Source organism: Ranitomeya variabilis, chromosome 5 (genome assembly GCF_051348905.1).
Source record: "Ranitomeya variabilis isolate aRanVar5 chromosome 5, aRanVar5.hap1, whole genome shotgun sequence".
Lineage (NCBI taxonomy): Eukaryota > Metazoa > Chordata > Amphibia > Anura > Dendrobatidae > Ranitomeya > Ranitomeya variabilis.
In genome coordinates, this window is record NC_135236.1 from 544,544,117 (window position 1) to 544,569,525 (window position 25,409).

Consider the following 25,409-nt stretch of genomic DNA (forward strand, 5'->3'; position numbering starts at 1 on the left):
AGCCGGTGATAGTGACATACACAGCACTATAGAGCCGGTAGCGGTGACATACACAGCACTATAGAGCTGGTGGTAGTGACATACAGCACTATAGAGCCGGTGATAGTGACATACAGCACTATAGAGCCGGTGGTAGTGACATACACAGCACTATAGAGCCGGTGGTAGTGACATACAGCACTATAGAGCCGGTGGCAGTGACATACACAGCACTATAGAGCCGGTGGTAGTGACATACAGCACTATAGAGCCGGTACAGTGACATACACAGCACTATAGAGCCGGTGGTGGTGACATACACAGCACTATAGAGCCGGTGGCAGTGATATACACAGCACTATAGAGCCGGTGACAGTGACATACACAGCACTATAGAGCCGGTGGTAGTGATATACACAGCACTATAGAGCCGGTGACAGTGACATACACAGCACTATAGAGCCGGTGGTAGTGATATACAGCACTATAGAGCTGGTGGTGGTGACATACACAGAACTATAGAGCCGGTGGTAGTGACACACACAGCACTATAGAGCCGGTGGTAGTGACACACACAGCACTATAGAGCCGGTGGTAGTGACACACAGCACTATAGAGCCGGTGGTAGTGACATACAGCACTATAGAGCCGGTGACAGTGACATACACAGCACTATAGAGCCGGTGGTGGTGACATACAGCACTATAGAGCTGGTGGTGGTGACATACAGCACTATAGAGCCGGTGGTGGTGACATACACAGCACTATAGAGCCGGTGACAGTGCTATACACAGCACTATAGAGCCGGTGGTGGTGACATACAGCACTATAGAGCCGGTGGTGGTGACATACAGCACTATAGAGCCGGTGGTGGTGACATACAGCACTATAGAGCCGGTGGTGGTGACATACACAGCACTATAGAGCCGGTGGCAGTGAATAGACACCGTGTTCTGTCACGTCATTAGCAAACACCTCTGACTCTCCCCTGCAGAGAATTGGCTGGTAAGGATGCCGTGCCCTTGTCAAACATGGCGGCCGACGCCATGACGCCACCAGCAGCAGCCGCGTTTCAGCAATATTTCCTGCAGACCGATTTTGCCCGGCATGCAGTGGGGCGGCGCCTGGCTCTCGGCAACATGGCTACCCCCATGCACCGGCTGATCGCTCGGCGGCAGGCGTAAGTGAGACTTCGGGGCGGGGAAGGAGTGTGAGGAACGGGATAGTTGGTCGTTGCGTCATTTTGGGCGGGAAGTGTTCCTGGCCAGCAGTAAGTAGAGATGGCGAGTGCAGGAGGAGGAGGGGGCTGAGCCCAGATTTCTGTGCACGTACAGGCTTCGTGGTGGCCATTAGGAGAGGAGTGAGGCCGCAGAGGGCGGGTGTCCCGGGCCGGTCCCTCACCAGTATCCGCCACAGGGAGCAGCCGCTTGGAGAAGATACAGTTTATCTTTTCCAGACGCCATAACTTTTACCTCAGTGTAGCCAGATTGGGGTGTGTTGTTGTTGTTGTTCTCTAACGCTCCGTACCAGTGTAGAGATTAGAGAAGTGGTTCCCTCTCCATTGGCAGGTGCTGAGTTTTAGCTCTGTGTGGCCCGATACATGAAGATGTTTATGTGTAAAAACGCCTTAAAATGTCACACGTTTTTTTTCTCCTATTTTGAAGTACCACAAAAACGTTGCGAGTAACCGTTCTTGTCAGTAGCTCTGGTAATGGTGCATGGCGATGCCTGACCAGCACACACCGCCACATTTCCCGCACCGTCATGGTGGTCGTGGCTGGAGTCGCCTCACAGCTGTTGTAAGTTGCGCCCCATTCATTAGATTGTGTGTCTCCCAATGAGTTAGGTGCATTTCACACCGTGCGATAGGAAGTCACCGGTCACACACACCACTGGCCCCAGTCGTGTAACTAATTAGCAGTGGGTGACATTGGTCTCCCATTCTGGCATTTGGTGGGGCATCCATGCCGGTCTACCAACCTCACTAATCCCATGGAAAGGTAACAGGGTGTACTCCCAAATACAAAACTACTATTGTGAATGGAAAATTCTGTAACTCTGGAATAATAAAAAAAAATGGCATACTCAGGAGCATTGGGAAGGAAAAAAGAGGAAAAACTGGCTACAAGTCTACTTTAACCCATAATGTTAAATAGCATACATGTACCTTGGAAGGTGGGGTTTGCAGCGCATACATACAAAATTTGTAACAATCATTGCGCCAATCACACTGTGACACTGCCACAGAAATGTGCACCTAGCAGGCCTGGCACCAATCATCTGTGGTCTTACCTGGCCATTGCTGTCTCTATATAGAACAGTGTTTCCAAACTGCAGTCCTCACAGCCACCAACAGGACATGTTTTCAGGAGTTCCTTAATACTACACAGGTGATGGAATTATTAAGGCATCAGAAACAGCCACATGTTCTCTCACCTGTGAAATACTAAGGAAAACGTGTTGGGGGGGGGGGGGTGGTCGTGAGGAAGGGTTTGGGAAACAATGATATAAAAGGAACAATAAAACGAGAAGATCAGAGCGACTTTCAAGTAGTTCAGCAGCCTCTTAGGCTATGTGCACACGTTGCGGATTGGGGTGCAGAATTTTCCGCACAATCTGCATCTCCTGGCAGAATACGCAGGTGCAGATTTGCCGCGGATTTTGTGTGGATTTTCTGCATTTTTTACCCGTGCAGATTTCTATAATGGAAGGGGTCAGAAACACTGCAGTTCCGCACAAAAGAAGTAGCGTGCTACTTCTTTTGATCCGCAGCGGTTTTCATGCAGATTTTTCCGCACCATTAGCACAGCTTTGTTTTTTCTATTGATTTACTTTGTACTGTAAATCACTTGCACTGCAGCGTTTCTGCTCGGAAAAATCCGCTGCGGATCCGCACTAATTCCACATCGTGTGCACACAGCCTTATACCCCCTCCTGCATCGGTCATGATCAGCGTTGTTACGGGTTGTAGCCTTTTAAATTGCCACTTCCCGTTTTTGTTTTTTTGTTTTTTTTAAATTTCTGCGCTGGAGTGGTACTACTAACGCAGGATCCCTGCACAGGATATTATACTCGCCACCTGCTGTCTTCAGCTCTTTCCCGTGCTGCCATCTTGTGACTGCCTATAAGTTACAGATAATGGGCACAAGGTCTCAATGCAAGTCCATGAGAGCTAGAACGAGGCTCTTGTGGAGTTGCATTGAAATCTGACCTCTGGAGACCGACCAAAGCAGCAAAGATAACAGATGAAGACAGAGACTGGTAAGTATAAGACTAGGGGCAGGGAACTTAAATAAGTAGCACCACTCCAGCGCTTCCATAAAGAAAAAAAAATGGTTAGAGTGAACAGATTGACCGTTCATACCAAGTACAGCTGTCCGATATACCCTTGGTGTGGACAAACATTTAAGTGCACCTTCCCATGTACCACCTTCCCACTTACTTTCTCTACCACTTCACTGGCTTTATGACACCAGAGTTGTCAAAGACTAAGGGGGGGGGGTGCACCTACATTTTGGCCACACCAAGAATGACTGTACTTGGCTTGAACAGTCATTTTATGCTGATATACTCCCTTTAACCTCCTAGAAGCCTCTGTCAATAGCGACAGCAGCATCTAGATGGTTAATCCCATTGATGCCCTGCTGCAGGGTCTGCCAGCTACGAAGGCCTATTAGGCCCTACCATAAGTAGGGTCTAATATTCCAAGTGGTATCTGAGTACTGCAAGAATCAATGTGTAAAATATTCAAGTCCTGTAGTAGAACTAAGTATAAATGTAAAATTTTAAAAAACTTATAACATTTGTAAAATAAATAATTGTGTAAATTTGTTTTGCCTCTAATAAAGAAAGGTTTTCTATTAAAACAAAAAAAAAATGTACAAATAATTGGTATCCCCATATCCAGAACTACCTGAGCTACACACATTATTTATGTTGTATGGCACACACTGTTTAAAAAAAAAAACAAAAAACAAAAACTTAAAATGTAGCTTTGTCATCATTGTAAAGGCCCCGTCTCACATAGCCAGATCGCTGCTGAGTCACTAGTTTTGTGACGCAACAGCGACCTCAGTAGCGATCTCGCTATGTGTGACACGTACCAGCGATCAGACCCCTGCTGTGAGATCGCTGGTCGTGTCGGAATGGCCTGGACCTTTTTTTGGTCGTTGAGGTCCCGCTGACATCGCTGAATCGGTGTGTGTGACACCGATCCAGCGATGTCTTCACTGGTAACCAGGGTAAACATCTGGTTACTAAGCGCAGGGCCGCGCTTAGTAACCCGATGTTTACCCTGGTTACCAGCGTAAATGTAAAAAAAAACAAACAGTACATACTCACCATCTGATGTCCGTCAGGTCCCTCGCCGTCTGCTTCCTGCTCTGAGTGCTGCCGTACAGTGAGAGCGCAGCACAGCAGTGACGTCACCGCTGCGCTCTGCTCTCACTGTACGGCGGCTCAGTCAGAGCAGGAAGCAGACGGCGAGGGACCTGACAGACATCAGATGATGAGTATGTACTGTTTGTTTTTTTTGGTAACCAGGGTAAACATCGGGTTACTAAGCGCGGCCCTGCGCTTAGTAACCCGATGGTTACCCGGGTGCTGCAGGGGGACTTCGGCATCGTTGAAGACAGTTTCAACGATGCCAAAGTCGTTCCCCTGATCGTTGGTCGCTGGAGAGAGCTGTCTGTGTGACAGCTCCCCAGCGACCACACAACGACTTACCAACGATCACGGCCAGGTCGTATCGCTGGTCGTGATCGTTGGTAAATCGCTATGTGAGACGGGGCCTTAACGCGCAAAAAGTAAAACTTGTATTGCTGTTTTCGTACTGTCCTGAGGAACATAGCTATCTAGTCACTTACTGTATTCCACATGGTGAATGGCATAATAAAATAAAAGCAAATCTTGAATGTAACTGTTTTTGTTCATTCTACCATCCGAAATAAAATATAAGGCATTGTTTACGCTATCAGTAGTTGGTCAATAATCAGTATTTGTAAGCCAAAACCAGGAGTGGGTGATAAATACAGAAGTGCTGACTTGTTTCTGTTATACTTTTCCTCTGATTGTTCCACTCCTGGTTTTGGATTGCAAATACTGATGTAAAATTCTGATCATATGAGCATGGCCCAAGGCTTAGTTTGCTTTTATCCTCTACTTTATGCTGAGCACTAGCTTCAGGGTTTTTGTCTAAGGCTATGTTCACATGTAGTGTTTTGCTGATTTTTTTTTTTTTTTTTTTTTCTGCAGCCAAAACTTGTTGTGTTGTCAGTAAGGCTACGTTCACATTTGCGTTGTGCGCCCCAGCGTCGGCGTCGCAACGCACAACGCAAACAAAAACGCATGCATAACGCTGCGTTTTGCGCCGCATGCGTCCTTTTTTTGATTGATTTTGGACGCAGCAAAAATGCAACTTGCTGCGTCCTCTGCGCCCGGACGCGTGCGCCGCAGTGACGCATGCGGCGCAAAACGCAAGTGCGACGCATGTCCATGAGCCCCCATGTTAAATATAGGGAAGGGACGCATGCGGCAACGCTGCGGCGCCCGACGCTGCGGCGCAGACCGCAAATGTGAACGTAGACTAAACACTGTGTTCAAACTGCATGTGTGTTTTGTACACAGGACAAGTTTAGGGTATGTGCACACGATGCAGATTTAGTGCAGAATTGGTGCAGATCTGCAGCAGATTTTTCTGCAGCAGAAACGCTGCAGAACTGCACTGTGATTTACAGTACAATGTAAATCAATGTGAAAAAAAAAAAAAAAGCTGTGCACATGGTGCAGAAAAATCTGCGCAGAAACGCTGCAGATTTCAAAGTGCATGTCTCCTTTTGTGCAGTTCTGCAGCTTTTCTGCACCCCTCCATTATAGAAATAAAATCTGCACAAAACACATAAAAAACGCAGCTGCGGATTCTGCCAGGAGATGCAGATTTTGTGCAGAAAATTCTGCACCTCTTTTCTTACGTTCACATAGCCTTAATGTTATTCAAAATAACCCAATTCACAAAAATACGCTGCAAAAACACAGCAAAACCTGTTTGCAGAATTTTTTTTTATTGCTTTCTGAGGGTAAAAAAAATTTTTTTTTAAAGATTTGATTTTCAGCGTTTTTTAAATCTTAGATAATTTGGAGAACTCCAAATAATCCTTCACTGGAAAGCCTAAAATTTAACTTTTATTAATTGTATTATTAAAATTTAGAAAAGGTATAAAAATGAAATGACCCTAATCTGCCTAAATACTTTAACTTATTGTAATATAGCTTACTGTTATCTTTTGTGCAAATTTGATAACACCCCAGGGTGCTAGCCTCTATCTGGCAGAATAGGACATAAATTTAGAACTCTTGTACCCCCCATGTTTCACTGCGTCTGGGGCGTCATCAGGGATTGGGACATAAGTTAGAATCATTGTCTGGAACGCTTTAATGGATCCCACTGATTCTGAGATTTTTTTTTCTTATTTTTTTTTTCGTGACATATTGTACTTGTAAGATTGTTTAATATGACTTGCGGTTTTTTGTGGAAAAAAAAACCCGGAATTTGATGAACCTTTTCATTTTGATGCCCTTAAATCACAGAGATATGTCACACAAAATGTTAATCACATTTCCCACATGTCTACTTTACATCAGCACAATGTTTGAAACATAATTTTTTTTTGTTAGGATTTATATGGGTTAAAAGTTAACCAGCGATTTCTCATTTTTCCAACAAAATTTCCAAAACCATTTTTTTTAGGGACCACATCACATTTGAAGTATATGTTCAGAAGATACCAAAAAGTCACACCATTCTAAAAACTGTACCCCTCAAGGTGCTCAAAACCACATTCAAGAAGTTTATAACCCTTCAGGGGCGTCACAGGAATTAATGGAATGTGGAGGGGAAAATGAACATTTAATTTTTTTTTTCAGAAAGGTAACAGGAGAAAATGTACCCCAAAATTTGTTATGCAATTTCTCCTGAGCACACTGATACTCCATATGTTGGGGAAAACCACTGTTTGGGCTCATTTGACTTTTTGAACTCAAAATTTGCTTGAATAATTGGCGGATGCCATGTTGCGTTTGGAAAGCCCCTGATGTGCCTAAATGGTGGAAACCCCCTACAAGTGACCCCATTTTGGAAACTAGACCCGTCAAGGAATTTAGATGTGGTCAGCACCTTGAATCCCCAAGTGCTTCACAGAAGTGCATAATGTTGAGCGGTGAAAATAAAATTTTTCCAACAAAAATGTTTTAGCCCCAATTTCTTATTTTCACAAGGATAGCAGGAGAAAACAGACCCCAAAATCTGTTGTGCAATTTATCCTCAGTACGCAGATACCCCATATGTGGGGTAATACTACTGCTTGGGCGCACGGCATGGCTCAGAAAGGAAGAAGTGATGTTTTGGAATGCAGACTTTGATGAAATGATCTGTGGGTGTCATGTTGCGTTTGGGGAGCCCCTGATGTGCATAAACAGTTGAAACATCCCACAAGAGACCCATTTTGGAAACTTGACCCTTCAAAGAATTTAGATGTGTGGTGAGCATTTTGAACCCACAGGAGCTTCACAGAATTTTACAGCGTTGATCTGTGAAAATGAGAAAAAAAAATATTTTGCCCACAAAAAGGTAGTAAAATTTTAGCCCCACCTTATTTCATTTCCACAAGGATAACAGAAGAAAACAGACCCCTAAATTTGTTGTGCAATTTCTTCTTGTTACATTAATGCCTGATATGTGGTCAAACACTACAAAGCTCAGAAGGGAAAGAGTGCCGTATTGGAGTTCAGATTTTGCTGGATTGGTTTGAGGGTGACATGTCACATTGGCAGATTCCCTGAGGTGCCAGAACAGCCGAACCCCCCCATAATTGACTCCATTTTACAAACTACACCTCTCAATGAACTAATCTATGGGTGCAGTGATCATATTGACACCACAGGTGTGTCACAGAATTTTTTTTATCATTGGGCAGTGAAGAAAAAATGACTTTGTTTTACCAAATATTAAAATGTCCCCAAAATTTGTCCCACAATTTCTGCTGAATGTTGAAATAACCAATATGTGGCTGTACAGTGCTGCTTAGCCATACAGGTAGACTCAGGATGGACGGAGCACTATTTGTTTCCTAGAGCGCAGATGTTAATAGAATAGTTTGCGGACTCCATATACAGAGCCTCCAAGTGCTAGCTAGAAGAGCAGAAACCCCCCCTTGAAGTGACCCCATTTTGGAAATTATACCCCTGTGATACGGTAATTTATTTACAGGTGTAGTGACTATTTTGACTCCATGGGTGTTTTCCAGAAATAAGCTGAATGAAAATTCCAAATTGCCGTTAGTGTCCAGCTCATTCTTCTGGAGAAACGCACCCATAAATTAAGCGGGCTCTCATTGCTATAGGAATGCCAAACATGTGGACGCTAAATGTGGATTAACCCCTTTACACCCAAGGGGGGTTTGCACGTTAATGACCGGGCCAATTTTTACAGTTCTGACCACTGTCCCCTTGAGGTTATAACTCTGGAACGCTTCAAGGGATCCTGATGATTCTGACAATGTTTTCTCGTGACATATTGTACTTCATGATGGTGGTAAAATTTCTTTGATATTACCTGCGTTTATTTGTGAAAAAAACAGAAATTTGTCGAAAATTTTGAAAATTTCACTAATTTTCCAACCTTGAATTTTTATGCCCTTAAATCACAGAGTTATGTCGCACAAAATACTTAATAAGTAACATTTCCCACATGTCTACTTTACATCAGCACAATTTTGGAACCAAATTTTATTTTTGTTAGGGAGTTAACAGCAATTTCTCATTTTTACAACATTTTTTTTAGGGACCACATCACATTTGAAGTCACTTTGAGGGGTCTATATGCTAGAAAAAACCCAAGTGTGACACCATTCTAAAAACTCCACATCTCCTCAAGGTACTCAAAACCACATTCAAGAAGTGTATTAACCCTTCAGGTGTTTCACAGGAATTTTTGGAATGTTTAAAAAAAAAAATATATAAAAAAATGAACATTTAACTTTTTTTCACAAAAAATTTACTTCAGCTCCAATTTGTTTTATTTTACCAAGGGTAAGAGGAGAAACTGGACCCCAAAAGTTGTTGTCCAATTTGTCCTGAGTACGCTTATACCCCATATGTGGGGGTAAACCACTGTTTGGAGCGCCATTTGACTTTTCAATGCAAAATTGACTGGAATTGAGATGGGATGCCATGTCGCGTTTGGAGAGCCCCAGATGTGCCTAAACATTGAAACCCCCCACAAGTGACACCGTTTTGGAAAGAAGACCCCCTAAGGAACTTATCTAGATGTATGGTGAGCACTTTGACCCACCAAGTGCTTCAGAGAAGTTTATAATGTAGAGCCGTAAAAATAAAAAATCATCATATTTTTTCACAAAAATGATCTTTTCGCCCCCAATTTTTTATTTTCCCAAGGGTAACAGAAGAAACTGGACCCCAAAAGTTGTTGTCCAATTTGTCCTGAGTACGCTGATACCCCATATGTGGGGGTAAACCACTGTTTAGGCACATGGTAGAGCTCGGAACGGAAGAGGCGCTGTTTGACTTTTCAATGCAAAATTGACTGGAATTGAGATAGGACACCATGTCGCATTTGGAGAGCCCCTGATGTGCCTAAACATTGAAACCCCCCCTCACGTGACCCCATTTTGGAAAGAAGACCCCCTAAGGAACTTATCTAGATGTGTTGTGAAAACTTTGCAAATGCAACGTAGTGAAACACTTGGAGGTTCAGAGCCCCTGATGTACCTAAACAGTAGAAACCCCCCAAAGTGACCCCATATTGGAAACTAGACCCCCCTAGGAACTTATCTAGATGTGTTGTGAGAACTTTGAACCCCCAAGTGTTTCACTACAGTTTATAATGCAGAGCCGTGAAAATAAAAAATCCTTTTTTTTCACACAAATTATTTTTTAGCCCCCAGTTTTGTATTTTCCCAAGGGTAACAGGAGAAATTGGACCCCAAAAGTTGTTGTCCAATTTTTCCCGAGTAAGCTGATACCCCATATGTACATTTTAATTAATAGATCTTAGAATATATTGGAATATTATAATATGTAAGAGCAGTAAAATGCATATGGCCCAATGGCCAGATATAAATATGTAGCAATAATAAAAAATAAAAAACATTGAAGAATACAGCTAATAAAGTATGAAGCAAACAAAAGTGCCCCCGAAAGGTGACCCCATCACAGTGTGATTCTCCACCAGTAATCCCAAACAGCCCTCCATACAGTATAACAGCCACAAAAAGTGCTCCATAAAGTATAATGGACCCCCCATAGTCCTCTGTACAATATAAAGGGGACCTGAATTGCCTTCCATACAGTAAAATGGACCCACATGGTGCTCCATACAGTATAATGGCACCACTCAGTATAATGACTCTACATATTGATCCATACTGTATAATAGGCCTGACAAAATAAATCCCTCTGCCCGTTCCCCAATTGCTCCTATCTCTTGCGCCTGCTGCGCTGAGATGTCAGACGCAGAGGGGATGGGAAATGGAGTGTCCACTGACGCTCCTTCCTCCATCATGGCTTTCAACTATGGGCATCTAGTGTCATGTCGGACGCTGTTCAGACCAGGTCGTCCGACAGACAGCGGTAGTTCCGCTTTTGACCACTATTTGCTCGTTGGCGTCGGCTAGATTTTGTCTAGCTGTTCCGGGGTTAATTTACCTGATCCTCGGATTGGAGGCTGGGCCATGCCCATTGCCTTTAAATAGCTCTCCTGATCATTGGGTGTCGCCGATTATAGCTTCTGTCTTGTGCGTTGTTATCTCGGTCTGGTGAGGAGAGCTGGTGGTGTATTTTCCTTAGTCTTATTTACTCCTTCCTATATTTGTATTTATTTTGCCCTGCACATTTATAGTGTATTCCTGAGTGACTGCGGTGTGGTGTATATTTTCCTTTATCCTTGTCTGTGCTTACTGTGGGTATTGGGGAATAACATCTTCACTGGGTGGTGGGCGGAGGTTTCAGCCTAGGGCTGAGCTCAGGAGACAGGGCGAGGGTCGGGGCCTGGACATGCACACCTTCAGTGTAAACTTCAGGTAGAGGGTCAGTCAGGATTTCCCTAGTCTGAGGGAAATTGCAGGGGCCCGGGTTATTAGCTCTCGCTCACCTAGTCTCTCCCTGACATCTAGGATGCTGATACAGATGAAAGTGTGATGCTGGGCGGGAGACCCGACTGGCTTCATGGGCCAAATATACCCAGCATGGGGGGGACCCACGGCATTCAGGCCAAAAAGTACTCACCGTGCGGGCCAGTGTCTGACATTTGTATTTGGGTATGTTCCCACGGTCAGTAAACGCTGCGGGTTGGATGCTGCATACATCCGCAGTGTCCAACCCGCGGCATCCACATGTTACAGCATAGTGGATGGAATTTCAAGAAGTCCCATACCCACTATGCGTGCACCAATGCCCGCGGCTTACCTGTGGAGACGGACATGTGGCGTGTCTTTGAAACTTTATTAGGTACAAATAATAAATAAACATAGACACACGGATAAATTAGTGGGTGAGCAAAATGCAGGAATTACAGTTGAGCCCCCAGTAATCAATAATGCACATGTTAAATGGTTAAGGATCAATTACAAGTGTAACAGAGATTATAATAGTACATCCAATAATGAGGAACATAGAAGGCATAAGTGAATCCCACAGGGAAAGTCAAAATGATATGTAAACACTACAAACATAGTGAAATTCATAATGAACCGCTCACCCATCAAACACCCAGTATGTGTTTCACAAATGCTTTGTCAAGGGTGGTTGGTGGGAAAGTAGACAAAGTACTTAAAACTTAAACAGCCAATGGGGGCAGAACAATCAAGACAAGCATAGGTGGTGAATATTAAAATCAGGCACCGATGTCACAGTAATAAGGACACCTTGAGCAAACACGCCTCCCTCTGTCATATGACATAGCAAACAAAAAAGAAAAAATTGAGTCCGCACCAACAGCACACTAGATCATCAGCACATGCTGGTCAAAGCTGACTTTGCGTTATATTGCCAATAGCGGACTTCGGGTGCTCATTCAAGTGAAGAGTAAGTTCAAACAAATATACTGGTATAGAAGAAGAGCACTCACCCTCCGCAAACTTTTTCAGTCTTTATTCTGGCATCATATAAATAGCAGGAACATATAGGGAGAACGGTGGATCCAAAAGACGACGGCCGTTTCGCGCTGCCGCGCTTCTACAGGTCTAGGTGGCCACTGAAACGGCCGTCATCTTTTGGATCCACTGTTCTCCCTATATGTTCCTGCTATTTATAAGATGCCAGAATAAAGACTGAAAAAGTTTGCGGAGGGTGAGTGCTCTTCTATACCAGTATATCTGTCATATGACAGGCTGTGATGTAAGGTCCTGAATGTGACCGAGTATATGCAGTCCAATGACAGACTGTAATGGACTAAAAACGCATGTGCATCTTATACTTGTGGATTTTCCTTATCTACTGTAATGCAAGCGTATGGTAAATATCCGCATATAACTCTGCGTATACACAAGAGTGTGCGGATTTGAAACGCTTACCGTAGGTTAGGTTACGCTGAGTAAATGAAAAATCACAGTGGGCATAAGATTTCCATAAATCCCATCCACTTTGCTGAGACTGTAAGGCTGAGTACCCATGATCGGGAACTAGCAGCGCTTTGGACGCAGCATATGTTCGCTGCGTCCAAAGCGCAGCCGTCTAATGAACGCAGGTGAATCCGCTTGTGTTCACTGAACCGTGTGGATTTACTGCATCCGATATGTTCTATTGATGTAATTTGACATGCTGCAGTCTGGAAAGACGCGCCACATGTGAGTCTCCACGGGCATCTGTGGATGCATAGTGGACATCGGATTTCTTGAAATTCCATTCACTATGCTGTAACAGCTGGCCGCTGTAGGTTTGATGCTGCATAAGTACACAGCATCAAATCAGCAGGAACTCCAGATTGTGGTCACATACCCTAAGACGCTGCTTTTTATCTGTGGTGAATATACACCGCATCGAAAACTTATCGCAGGCACACAGTGTTGATCAGTAAATGTTTTGTGGTCAGTCCGTGTAAACGGACCCTAAAAGTTGTTGCCAGGCTTATTAATTTGTAGTCTCAACCCAAGTGTTTTTCTTGCTGCAAAATGACTGACCTTCCACATTATGCCACTAATTAAATCTACTATACTAAGGTGTTACTAGTAGCTTTCTAAAAGGATTGTCCAATGCTGCTCACTTCTGAATAAGAATGTGAGCAGTGCCAACTGTCACATCTACACCTACCTGCCGGGACATGCACATTCGGCAAGTGTCGTGCATGTGTCATATTCTAATAATACACTGATTCCGATATGATGCGGTGTGAGAAGCACCAGACAAACCCTTTATCCATGTGATAGTTAGATGGAATGTCACTGGAGCAGAAATGAACCATTACGTCAACAGTTTTGTCACACGTGACCACATTTGGAATGGGATATTTTAAAAGTAGGTGAATTGCAAAATGACTGCTTCTTACATGTTAGGATTACTGGTATCAACACATTTTTAACATGCAAAGCTTATCTTGTTAGTGAAAATCAGCTCTCATTTTTGAACAATTGTGGTAAAAAAAAAAGTTGATGGGATTGGTTGCTATGGGCAATACAGACAGGGTTTCTTTAGACATTTTAGATAAAATCTATTAAAAAGGGGCATATTTTAGTTTCCCTGTAGAATTTAACATTTGAGACTGTGATAGCTTACATGATGCAATACTTCTGATACAATGTAGTATTGTACGGTCAAGTGTTTTCAGGACCAAATAGGCCCTTGTCCCTTGTACATGACAGACATGAGAGCTGTTGTTAAGGTACTTTCACACTATCGTCGGACGACGCACGACGAATTGCGACGTACCGACGCTAGCAGTGAATGCGCCGCACAACAGGGGCAGCGGATGCTGTTTTTCAACGCATCCGCTGCCCCATTGTGAGGTGCGGGGAGGCGGGGGCTGGGAACGACGCACCAAAAAACGTTACAAGCAACGTTTTTTGGTGGCGACAGTCCGACGCAACCGTCGCACGACGGTTGCGACGTGTGGCAATGCGTCGCTAATGCAAGTCAATGGAGAAAAAAACGCATCCTGCAAGTACTTTTGCAGGATGCGGTTTTTCTACAAAACGACGCATAGCGACGTGCAGTGCACGACGCTAGTGTGGAAGTAGCCTTAGGCTCACAGCTGCTGTGGCTACCCGTCTTCAATCCCTTGCCACACACACCCAATTATTCCGTTTTTTTCTTGTTTTGTTTCTACAGCTTCTATGCAGCAATATGAGCTAGAAACATGATCAGACACTTTGAATTTATGTTTTTTGTTAAATTGCTTCATTTTACTCTAGTCATTGAGAGAATAGAAATTAACTTGGCAAACAGTTTATTATTGAAGTGTATTGTAAGACCTTGTTCACATCTCAGACAGTGACTCTTAATTGAATGCTTCCCTTTCTCTGAACACGTTGATAGACTGATGAACCCATTATAAGTCTTTTTTTATTTCAGTCATTAATGGGAATCTGTAAGCCGGTTTTTACTATGTAATCTGACAGCAGCACAAGGTATGGACAGAGACCCTTATTCCATTAATGCATCACTTACTGGGTGCAACAGTTGTGTCTGAGGCACAGTTTTCTCTGCTACAGATTTAGCAGAGCTGAGATGTTAAGCTATGTATAACACCACACCACAGCTTTCTTTGTATATTGTATAGTGACAGTAAGATGCTAATCAGTGCCGGCAGTGTGATTGGACTAGGAGGCACGAGACACCTAGTCGTGTGGTGATGATCTGCTGATAAAATGCTGATTTTATTGAAACTGCAAAACACAACCCAGTTAAGTGACACATTGCTGTAATCTGGCTCTCTTGAATTACATAGCAACCTTTCAGGGCTGAAAAATAGCAATTCTATAATGCTGTATATAAGCCTCCAGCCCGACCTGGAAGAACTGAAAAAGAAGTTTTATTATACTCACCTGCGGGGCGGTCCGGTCCGACGGGCGTCACTGGTCTTGGTCTGGCGCATTCTATAATGCTGTATATAAGCCCTGAAAGGTGATGGCCATATCTTATATCGGCCAAAACTGCTGACAGGTTCCCTTTTAACCATCACTGTGTTCTGCCATTTACAGCACCGTGACCGTAGTTGTGACCACCTGGCTCAGTCCAGCATTTGCTGTTTGACCAGAAGTCACTTTCTCAATGTGATTCTGAGATTCAAGACAACACTTTCAAAGACTTACCGTATTTTCCGGCGTACAAGACGACTTTTTAACCCCTGAAAATCTTCTTAAAAGTCGGGGGTCGTCTTGTACGCCGGGAATCGCCTTGTACGCCGGGTGTATATGGTGGGTGGGGGGGGGAGTGATCCTGATGACGACGAGGGGGCGTCTCACAGGAAAGTGAGTATCCCCCATTACCTTATCATAGCGCTGCAGCGTGGGGTCTCTGTGCTGGGAGCGGCGGCTGCTGTGCTGTGCTGTGGCGGCTCCTCTTCTGCAGTGTGGGGCCTCTGGTGCTGTGGGGCGGTGGCAGCGGTGGCGTATCTTCATGCAGTCGGGGCTCCTCCGGCATCTCAAAGCCTAGAAGCCCCGCCGGCAACTCCATCGGTGTAATGCGCTGGCCTCCGGGAAAATGGCCGCTGCTTAGATTCAGATCTCGTGTCCCGAGATTTCGGGACGAGATCTGAATCTGAGCATGCACAGCCCCCAGCGGCCGGGCCACCGCATCGCACCTATTGAGCTGCCTCCGGGAAAATGGCCGCTGCTCAGATTCAGATCTCGTCTCCCGAGATCTCGGACGAGATCTGAATCTGAGCAGCGGCCATTTTCCCGGAGGCCACCTGACCGCATTGTACCGATGGAGTTGCCGGCGGGGCTTCCAGGCTGAGATGCCGGAGGAGCCCCGACTGCATGAAGATAAGCCGCCACCCCACAGTACAGAGGCCCCACACTGCAGAAGAGGAGCCGCCACAGCACAGCACAGCAGCCGCCGCTCCCAGCACAGAGACCCCACGCTGCAGCGCTATGATAAGGTAATGGGGGATACTCACTTTCCTGTGAGACGCCCCCTCGTCCTCATCAGGATCACTCCCCCCCCCCCCCCCCCCAAAAGGCACATATTCACCGGCCCTATAAGACGACATACGGTGTATAAGAAGACCCCCAACTTTTAAGAAGATTTTATTTTTTAACTGGTAAAGTTGGGGGGTCGTCTTATACGCCCAGTCGTCTTATACGCCGGAAAATACGGTACATTGAGAGAGGATTTAAGTTAGGGGTGAGGCCCTTCAAGAAGGAACTGTGGTTGCATGATGCAGAAGAAAGTGATGAGTAAGTAATTGAATACGCACACTGAACATACATTAATGATAGCAAACTTGTAAGTAAAATAACAAATTTTTTATCGAACGGTGAAGTTTGTATTAAAAAACGTTTTCTATTTAACACACCTATATTTTCTTTTTTTTTTTTTTTTTTTCAGTGAAGCAAACAAGCAAAATGTACGTTGCCAGAAGTGCCTAGAAATGGGTCACTGGAGCTACGAATGTACTGGGAAAAGAAAATATTTGTACAGACCCTCCAGGACAGTTGAATTAAAGAGAACATTAAAGGAAAAAGAGGCTCGATTGCTTTTAGGACAAAGGTAAATGTACCCTTGAATTATATATGACTTTGTGTGATCTCTGAGGCCTGATGCTCAAATTTCACATTTTAACTGTTTAATTTGGAGAATCGACAAGTACCAAAGCATGTATATGTCAGTCATTAACCAATTAAAACACAAATACCAGGATCTTCGTAGGACAGGTTTACACATCTAGTTTTTTTTTTAGAATCGGTCTCCATCATAGTTTTAATGTGTGTTTGCATTTTCTTTAATGGGTACATTTGCAAAGTGGTCGATTTGAAGGCCTGACAATATATTGGGATGTAGGTGTATAAAACGTATTTTTTGTCCATATTGTATGAACTACATACACCCATATTAACTAGAGTCTTGCTAAAGTATTCACCCCCTTTTTTACCTATTTTGTTACGTTGCAACTTGTGTTTTAAATATTTTTGTAATCCTACTTGTGTGTGATGCATCAGCACTAAATAGTTGAAGTGAGAAAAATATAGGCATAAATTACATTTATGGGATCAAATAACTAAGCATTAACATGTGTGTGGCACCCCAGGAGTTCAGGTACCACAGTGGTATTGCCTTCCTTTCGGGGAGGGTGATGCCATGCCTGGAAATGAGGAGGATCCCTTTAACAGGTAGCCAATACATGCAACATGTTCTGACTCCAGGCCAGAAAGCGAAGCTCTGAACCTGGTTTCAGGGGAGCTGCCCTAGATATATATTCTGGCTGGAGGAGGAGTTTGTTTGGTCTGTAGCAGACAGTGAAGGAGGAAGGAGCAGAGGAGAACTGAGGAGCTGGAGGGGAGCTGCAACTGGGCTCCCTCCATGCTTGAGCGCAGGAACCGGACACCGGGAGTCCGAGGCGGTGTGGGACTGTATGCCCCACAGCAGAAACCGGAGGGCAGGAGATTGAAAGTTACTTGCCCCACATCTACACCCAAAGGCACAGCAGTGCCCGGAGTCACAGTAAATACAGACAACTGTAAAAAGGCTCGCGCTGCCTGCTTTGCGGGTACTGTCCTGGGACACAGAGAGAGAAAGAGAGAGGACCTTGTAAGAAGCCATAGGCAGCAAGAAACGCACCTTACAGCGCAGCAAGGAAGGCTCCTAATCCCACCTGGCTAAAGGGATCCCTAATCGTTTCCAGGCTGCCTTGACCTCACCATCACCTGTTACTGGTACCCTGGAGTGTGGCTTTTCACCACCAGCAACAGGTAAAGAGACTGCAATCTTGTGTCCTCTGATTCTTTCTGTCAGCACACCATCTTTGCCTTTGGAGCCCTGGGGACCCAGCTTTTCCTGTGGGAAGCCATACCATCCTTGCTGCAGTGCCCTTACCCCCAGAGGACCCCTTTAAGCAGCGTCGGTATCCCTGATCGAATGCCACAGGTGGTGTCACGAACACTCTTTATTCAAATAACCCCTCTAAAGACCTTCCCTTTTACTTGGAGGCCCAGCGCCACGGCCCGGGTCGCTGCTGCCATGACCACCCCTTTAACGACCACCGGACCTGGCCCGAGTACCCAAGAGTCCTAGTGGGACGATCCATGTGCATATGAAGCCCCTAAAAATGTATTGTGCACGCAATTACCTTCATAAGTCACATGCTTGGTGAACGGAAGTCCACCTGTGTGCTATCTTAAGTGTCCCATGGTCTGTCAGTATATACACACCTTTTCTGAAAGTCCTCAGAGGCTGCAATACTATTAAGCAAAAGGCAGCACTAACCAAACAACACCATGAAGACCAAGGAGGTCTCCAAACAAGTCAGGGACAAAGTTGTTAAGAAGTATGAGTCGGGATTGGGTTATAAAAATAAATAAATAAAAACCCAATGTCTGTTGACTTTTCAGAGCACCATCATTGTCATCAATTGGAAAGAACATGGTACCACAAAAAAACCTGCCAAGAGAGGGCCGCACACCAAAACTCAGGCAAAGAAAGGCATTAATCAGAGAGGCAGAGCTCATCACCCAAGAACACCATCCCCACAGTGAAACATGTGGTGGCAACATCATGCTGTGGGGATGTTTTCTGGCAGCAGGAACAGGGAAAATGGTCTGAATCGAGGGGAAGATGGATGGTGCGAAATACAGGGATATTCGTGAGCAAAACCTTTCAGTCTGTCAGTGATTTGAGACTGGGATGGCGGTTCACCTTCCAACAAGACAATGACCTAAAGCAACACTAGTGGTTTAAGGGGAACTGTGTGAATGTTTTGGTGTGGCCTAGTCAAAGCCCAGACCTTAATCCAACTGAGAATCTCTGCTCAGTCTTGAAGATTGCTGTTAGAGGAAACCATCTAACTTGAAGGAGCTGGAGCAATTTTGCCTTGAGAAATGGGTAAAAATCCCAGTGGCAAGATGCAGAAAGTTCAGCAGACTTATCTAAAGCAACTTGCGTAATTTCCAGTGCTCCCAAGACCTTTTTCTCTTGTCCACACTTATTCATTCACCCAATCGCCTCCAATACTTCTTCCGAATATCCCCCATCCTTTGGAATTTAGAGCCCCAACATGTCCGATTAGCCATCATATTCAGATCCTTCAGACGGAACCTGAAAACACATCTCTTCAAGAAAGCCATGCAATGACCACACTGCCACCTCAACAACATCGGAGCTACTGCAACCCTCCCAACCTACTGTCTCCTTCACCATAATCCTGTAGAATGTAAGCCCGCAAGAGCAGGGTCCTCTTCCCTCTGTATCAGTCTACCATTGTTAGTTTGTCTACTGTAAGTGATATTTGTATTTTTGATGTAACCCCTTCTCATGTACAGCACCATGGAATCAGTGGTGCTATATAAATAAATGCCACAAAAGGAGGCTCTACAAAGTACTGACTTTAGGAAGGGGGAGGGGTGAATAGTTATGCACACTGAAGTTGTCAGTTTTGTTGTATTTGTTGTCTGCTCCACAATAAAAGGAAAAACAAATGTTGACCGTTGTGGGCATGTTCTTTACATGAACTGATGAAAACCCTAAAAAAACAGTGACATTCTAGGTTGTGAGGTAGCAAAACTCGAAAAATGCCAAGGGGGGTGAATAATTTCGTAAGCTGCTGTATGTATGGTTGGCATCACAAAGTTCCTTTTAACAATTTTTCTACTTAATTGGTAGACTTTGTAAGTTGAGTACTGGTACTACCAAATAATGGGTCTTAACTTGTAGATATTTTCACTGAACTAAAATAGAGTATGTTTACACTGAGTTTTCTTTCTTGTTCATTTTACGTTTTTGCTCTTTTCTAGTAGTGGCAACAGTATACAGGAGGCAAAGATGAGAAAGAAAAGGTAGGTGACACTGATCCATTTCTAGAACTCGTGTATATTCAATACAGATATCCATATGGTAAAACATCTATTAGTTTCAATAGGAAAGAAATGATTGAAACTGGTGTATTGTCATAATTGTGCTCCCACTTTAGCTTTGCTATAATTATATATTGAGTTTTATTAGTCATAGTGTAAAATATGTTAATGGGATATTGAGGTTTGAGCAACTAGGGTAATTTTTTGGGGTTTTTTTTATCAGGAAATATCTCCCAATATTTCAGTATGATTTCTGTGTCAGTTTCTCAGGTCTTCAAAACCTCTGTCTATTGTGATTCAGTAGGATCCTTCCTTGTTTATTTCCAGGGATAAAAACCTTGTCCTGTATGATGATCACACAGGTACTTAACCCCTTTACCCCCGAGGGTGGTTTGCATGTTAATGACTAAGCCAAATTTTACAATTCTGACCACTGTCCCTTTCATGAGGTAATAACTCTGGAACGCTTCAATAGATCCCGGTGATTCTCAGATTTTTTTTTTTTCGTGACATATTGTTCTTTGTTAGTGGAAAAATTTCTCGAGTTTATTTGTGAGAAAAAAAAAAAAAAAAATGAAATTTTGAAAATTTTGCAATTTTCTAACTTAGAATTTTCATGCCCTTAAATCACAGCGATATGTCACCCAAATTACTTAGTAAGCTTAATAAGTAACATTTCCCATATGTCTTCTTCACATCAGCACAATTTTGGAACCAACATATTTTTTCTTTTGTTAGGAAGTTACAAGGGTTAAAAGTTAAACAGCAATTTCTGATTTTTACACTTTTTTTTCTTTTTGGGACCACCTCGCATTTGAAGTCACTTTGAGCGGACAATATGATAGAAAATACCCAAAAGTGACACCATTCTAAAAACTGCACCCTTCAAGGTGCTCAAAATGTTTTAAAAAAAAAAATAATGAACATTTAAAACTTTTTTTAACAAATTTACTTCCCATCCAATTTTTTTTTTTACCAAGGGTAACAGGAGAAATTGGACTCCAAAAGTTGTGCAATTTGTCCTGAGTACGCTGATACCCCATATGTGCAGGTAAACCACTGTTTGGGTGTACGACAGAGCTTGGAAGGGAAGGTGCGCCGTTTGACTTTTCAATGAAAAATTGGCTGGACTTGAGATTGCACACCATGTCGCATTTGGAGAGCCCCTGATGTGCCTAAACAGTGGAAACCCCCTACAAGTGACACCATTTTTTGGAAAGTAGACTCTATTCCCCCCCCCCCCCCCCCCATCCCCAAGGAATTTATCTAGGTGTGATGAGCATCCCTATGTGCTTCACAGAAGTTTATAACACAGAGCCGTGAAAATAAAATATCAGCACGGGCCTCAAAATGTCAGCACACGTGCATACGGATAACACACATGGATGTTATCTGTGTGACATGCATCGGCGCCGGGGAAGAAGCGTTACAGTAATCGCTCTTCCCTGTCGCCGGGTGCTGAACACTGCTCTCATCATTCTCCCCTGATCTGCCGGCGATCGGCGCGAGCAAGCGAGAATGATGAGACTTAAGGTACCTTCACACGAAACGACTTTGTAACGATATCGCTAGCGATCCGTGACGTTGCAGCGTCCTCGCTAGCGATATCGTTTCGTTTGACACGCAGCAGCGATCAGGATCCTGTGATGTCGCTGGTCGCTGAATAAAGTCCAGAACTTTATTTGGTCGTCCGATCGCCGTGTATCGTTGTGTTTGAAAGCAAAAGCAACGATACCAGCGATGTTTTACACTGGTAACCAGGGTAAACATCGGGTAACCAAGCGCAGGGCCGCGCTTAGTAACCCGATGTTTACCCTGGTTACCAGCGTAAAAGTCAAAAAACAAACAGTACATACTCACCTGCGCGTCCCCCAGCGTCTACTTCCTAACACTTACTGAGCGCCGGCCCTAAAGTGAAAGTGAAAGCACAGCGGTGACGTCACCGCTCTGCTGTTAGGGCCGGAGCTCAGTCAGTGTCAAAAAGCAGACGCTGGGGGACGCGCAGGTGAGTATGTAGTGTTTTTTTTTTTTTACTTTTACGCTGGTAAACATCGGGTTACTAAGCGCGGCCCTGCGCTTAGCAACCCGATGTTTACCCTGGTTACCCGGGGACCTCGGCATCGTTGGTCGCTGGAGAGCGGACTGTGTGACAGCTCCCCAGCGATCAAACAGCGACGCTGCAGCGATCGGCATCGTTGTCGCTATCGCTGCAGCGTCGCTTCGTGTGAAGGTACCTTTACATTTAAGTGATAAGAGACAGCAGGTGGCGGCTGATGGGACTATTACTCCCATCAGCCTACCCCTGCTGCTGCTAATAAGTGACAGCAGGAGTGGCTGATGGAGGTATTCATCAGCCGTCGCCAGCCATATAAATTAAATAACTAAATTAAAAAAATCAGTGTGGGTTCCCCTGTATTTTCTATAAACAGCCAGGCAAAACTCACAGCTGGGGGCTGCAGCTGTCCGCTTCAGCAAGGCTGGTTATCAAGAATAGAGGTGTCCCCACGCTGTTTTTTTTTTTTTGTTTTTGTTTTTTTTGTTTTTTTTAAATTTAATTAGATTCTCGTGTTCTGGGGGGTCTTGATGTGGTGCTCTGCTTAAATATTCATCTGTAGGTCACTGTTAAGGATCAGTGACCTGTCCTAAGCCGTACAGATGAATATGAGAACAGAGCACCACATAAAGACCCCTCCACAGGCCCACCGTGAAGCACAAGAATCTCATTAACTGAAAACTACAAATACAGATTAAACAACAACCTCGAGACGGATTTTATCAACCCAGGTATCATTTCAATCAGTATAACTGCACCGACGTGACACTGTAGGTTACTTAGCACAATTCTGCTGACAGGTTCCATTTAATATTCTGTATTATAATTTGTATGTGGGTGGAACATCTTTTATTTTAGTCAGTAAAGTCGAAGTAGGGCATGACTTTATTGCTGGGGCTTGTATTCTGGTGCTTTGTGTTACTTCTATGCTTTCAATGCACAGGATCAGTGACTTGCCTGTAGCAGTCTCTTGGGCAGAACCTGCTAAGACTTTGTTGGAGAAGCAAAATGGAACTTTGGAAGGAGTAGGAAGGGTTCAGATGGAGTTAAAAGGAGTGTGCTTACTGGTGGCTTGCTGCCAGCACAAGGAATGATGATAAATGTAGTCAGGAGGGAGCAGAAATAGTGGAGCAAGTGTAAAGAAAAGCACGAGTGCCATGGCGATAGCCGTGAAGAAGAAAGGCATAAAACATGAAAATTGGCATTGAAAGCGTATAGAGTTATCTCAAAGCATTTGTTTAAAAAAAAAAAAAAAAAAGTAGCTATCTTAGTAGTAGGGTAGGGTAGTGGATAACCACATTAATATATGCTGCTTGGCCATATAGAATAGAAAAGAGTATGCTGCCACCAGAGGTTGTTGTTGAAATTCAACATGCATGATCCTTTTCTTCATTGACTTCCTCAACCAAGTCTCAAGGTCCAGTCTACTGAAATTAGCAGATTCAACTGACATTAAATGGGTTGTCCAGGTTTGCCATAAAAGTCTGCCGTCACTCCATGTTACTGCAGACCAGACAATCCTCACATCACACACAGAGCAAGCTGTCCGAATTCTCTGGGGCCCTCTGCGAGACCAGGTTGTCATGTGGCCTAAAGTATACCGTATGCATACTCTCGACACATTCTGACTAGACGTGCGCAGCCTCGCTCAATACAGGTGAATTGAGCGAGACTGTGCACGTCTACTTGGAATGTGGTTTGGAGTGTGCATATCGTATACTTGTGGTCACATGACCTCCCAGCATCTGAGAATCCTAATGGCAAGCTCTATGCATGATGTGAGGATTCACAAGTCTGCAGTTATAATTGACCTGTTATTTGCACTCATTTCCACTTCTAATTACCAAATACCAGTCTTGTAGATTTCAAATTAACATGCGCTCCTTGAACAAATTTTGTCTCCTAGATCTAAAAGTGTCACAAGCTCCAGCAGCTCCAGCTCAAGCAGCAACAGCTCAGATATTGAACCTTCATCAGACAGTGAGGACACCTCCAGTTCATCCTCTTCTTCTGAGGACACATCTTCCAGTTCTTCATCCTCATCGGAGAACTCCTCATCAGAGTCTGAGTCTGACTCCGAGTCAGAATCTGAAACGAGCAGCAGCAGCAGTGGTACTACTAGCAGTAGCAGCAGTGAAGAAGACAGTAGCTCAGAAGATGAGCCACTTAGAAAGAAACGGAAGAATTAGTCATGACAGAGTATTGTCTCTGAAGCTATTAGAAGATCTCTGTGCTGGGATAATATTCTTTGTGAGGAACTCAAAAAGAAAGTTGTACTTTTAAAATTCCTGATTGACACCAACCTTGGTTCACTACTTCAGTTATAAGTCTGTCCTTGTTGATTTCAGTACTGCTAAGTTTTGGTTAGAAATACAGATTACAAAAGTAATGTATCTTAATGAAATTTTTATGGCAGATTCCTATTAATCTTTTTCCGTTTTGTACCTTGACCGACTAAGTATCATATGTAATGTTGGTATTAAAGCAATTTGGACGTGATGCAGTCTACAGTCCATCTGCCTTGGAGGATAATTTAAAATGTACATATGTTGTCTGTGCAAATATAAAAACAAAAGTTTAACGCGTTAACAGGGTGTAAAAGGTTTGACCTCAGAGCTGAAGAGTCTTGTAACAAGGGAGCTTTTGGGACTTATTTTTATAGTGGTATATAATAAAAATGGCTTTATCTAATCACATGCTAAAATGGGATAATAAAAGGTTGTGTCCACAATAGCTCAGTGGTCTACAACTTTATATTTTTATGGAGAGAGCACGGTGGAAAAGGCCCATACTTTTAGCTGTTCTAACATGTTGTTTTATATGTGCAGTTTATTATAAAGCTGAGTTTGTGTCATTTTCAAAGTGCCATGTCTGTAAATAAATGAGCGTGTGACTTTACCCTGTTATTGCAGGCGATTCCAGCACAATAAGGAATGTCACCTTGTACTAATGTTTTGGTTAATAAACATTTGTCTTTTTTGCTATTATCATTTTTGTTATTGTAGCCTAATCATGATATGTACAGTATTGTCTTATGGCTATGTCATACATTTTGTCATATTTTGACAATTGGGAAACTTTGTGCATTGGTCGTGAATTTGTATGGCTGTTCTGAAAACTACTCAGTATGCGTGCTCAGCAATTTTCCCTTTTAAGAAATAAATTGACCTATCCAAACAGGCTGACCAACCTGATTTTACAGTATGTGGCCAGCAATGTACATTATAGCAAGCTCCCGCCCACGAAGGTAAGAACAGCAATATGCACAAAACAACCAATTCTCTACAGAATCCTTAAAGTATTGTTTGGTACTGGAGGTTCGGCAAGAACCATGCAGTAAAGCCAAAAGTGTATAAGTATGG

General features: G+C 43.7%; 1 protein-coding gene across 2 annotated transcripts; it reads left to right on the plus strand.

Moving 5' to 3' along the window:
* The first annotated feature begins 975 nt into the window (after nucleotides 1–975).
* ZCCHC10 (zinc finger CCHC-type containing 10) lies at nucleotides 976–25,031 on the plus strand. Of its 2 annotated transcripts, none has more exons than XM_077265862.1 (4): nucleotides 976–1,159; nucleotides 16,537–16,698; nucleotides 19,935–19,976; nucleotides 23,954–25,031. In XM_077265862.1, the coding sequence occupies exons 1-4, from the start codon at nucleotides 1,011–1,013 to the stop codon at nucleotides 24,234–24,236; spliced, it is 636 nt and encodes a 211-aa protein (XP_077121977.1). In that variant the 5' UTR covers nucleotides 976–1,010; the 3' UTR covers nucleotides 24,237–25,031. The 2 variants fall into 2 exon arrangements, with proteins under 2 accessions (XP_077121977.1, XP_077121978.1); XM_077265863.1 differs by lacking the exon at nucleotides 976–1,159 and adding an exon at nucleotides 1,649–1,778.
* Nucleotides 25,032–25,409: the final 378 nt, after the last annotated feature.

Bases quoted from the DNA above. Each gene is read 5' to 3' on its own strand.
- ZCCHC10 (XM_077265862.1), top strand. From the start codon at position 1,011: ATGGCGGCCGACGCCATGACGCCACCAGCAGCAGCCGCGTTTCAGCAA. The intron at 1,160-16,536 runs GTAAGTGAGACT...TTTTTTTTTCAG, and splicing joins CTGATCGCTCGGCGGCAGGC to TGAAGCAAACAAGCAAAATG. The intron at 16,699-19,934 runs GTAAATGTACCC...GCTCTTTTCTAG, and splicing joins CGATTGCTTTTAGGACAAAG to TAGTGGCAACAGTATACAGG.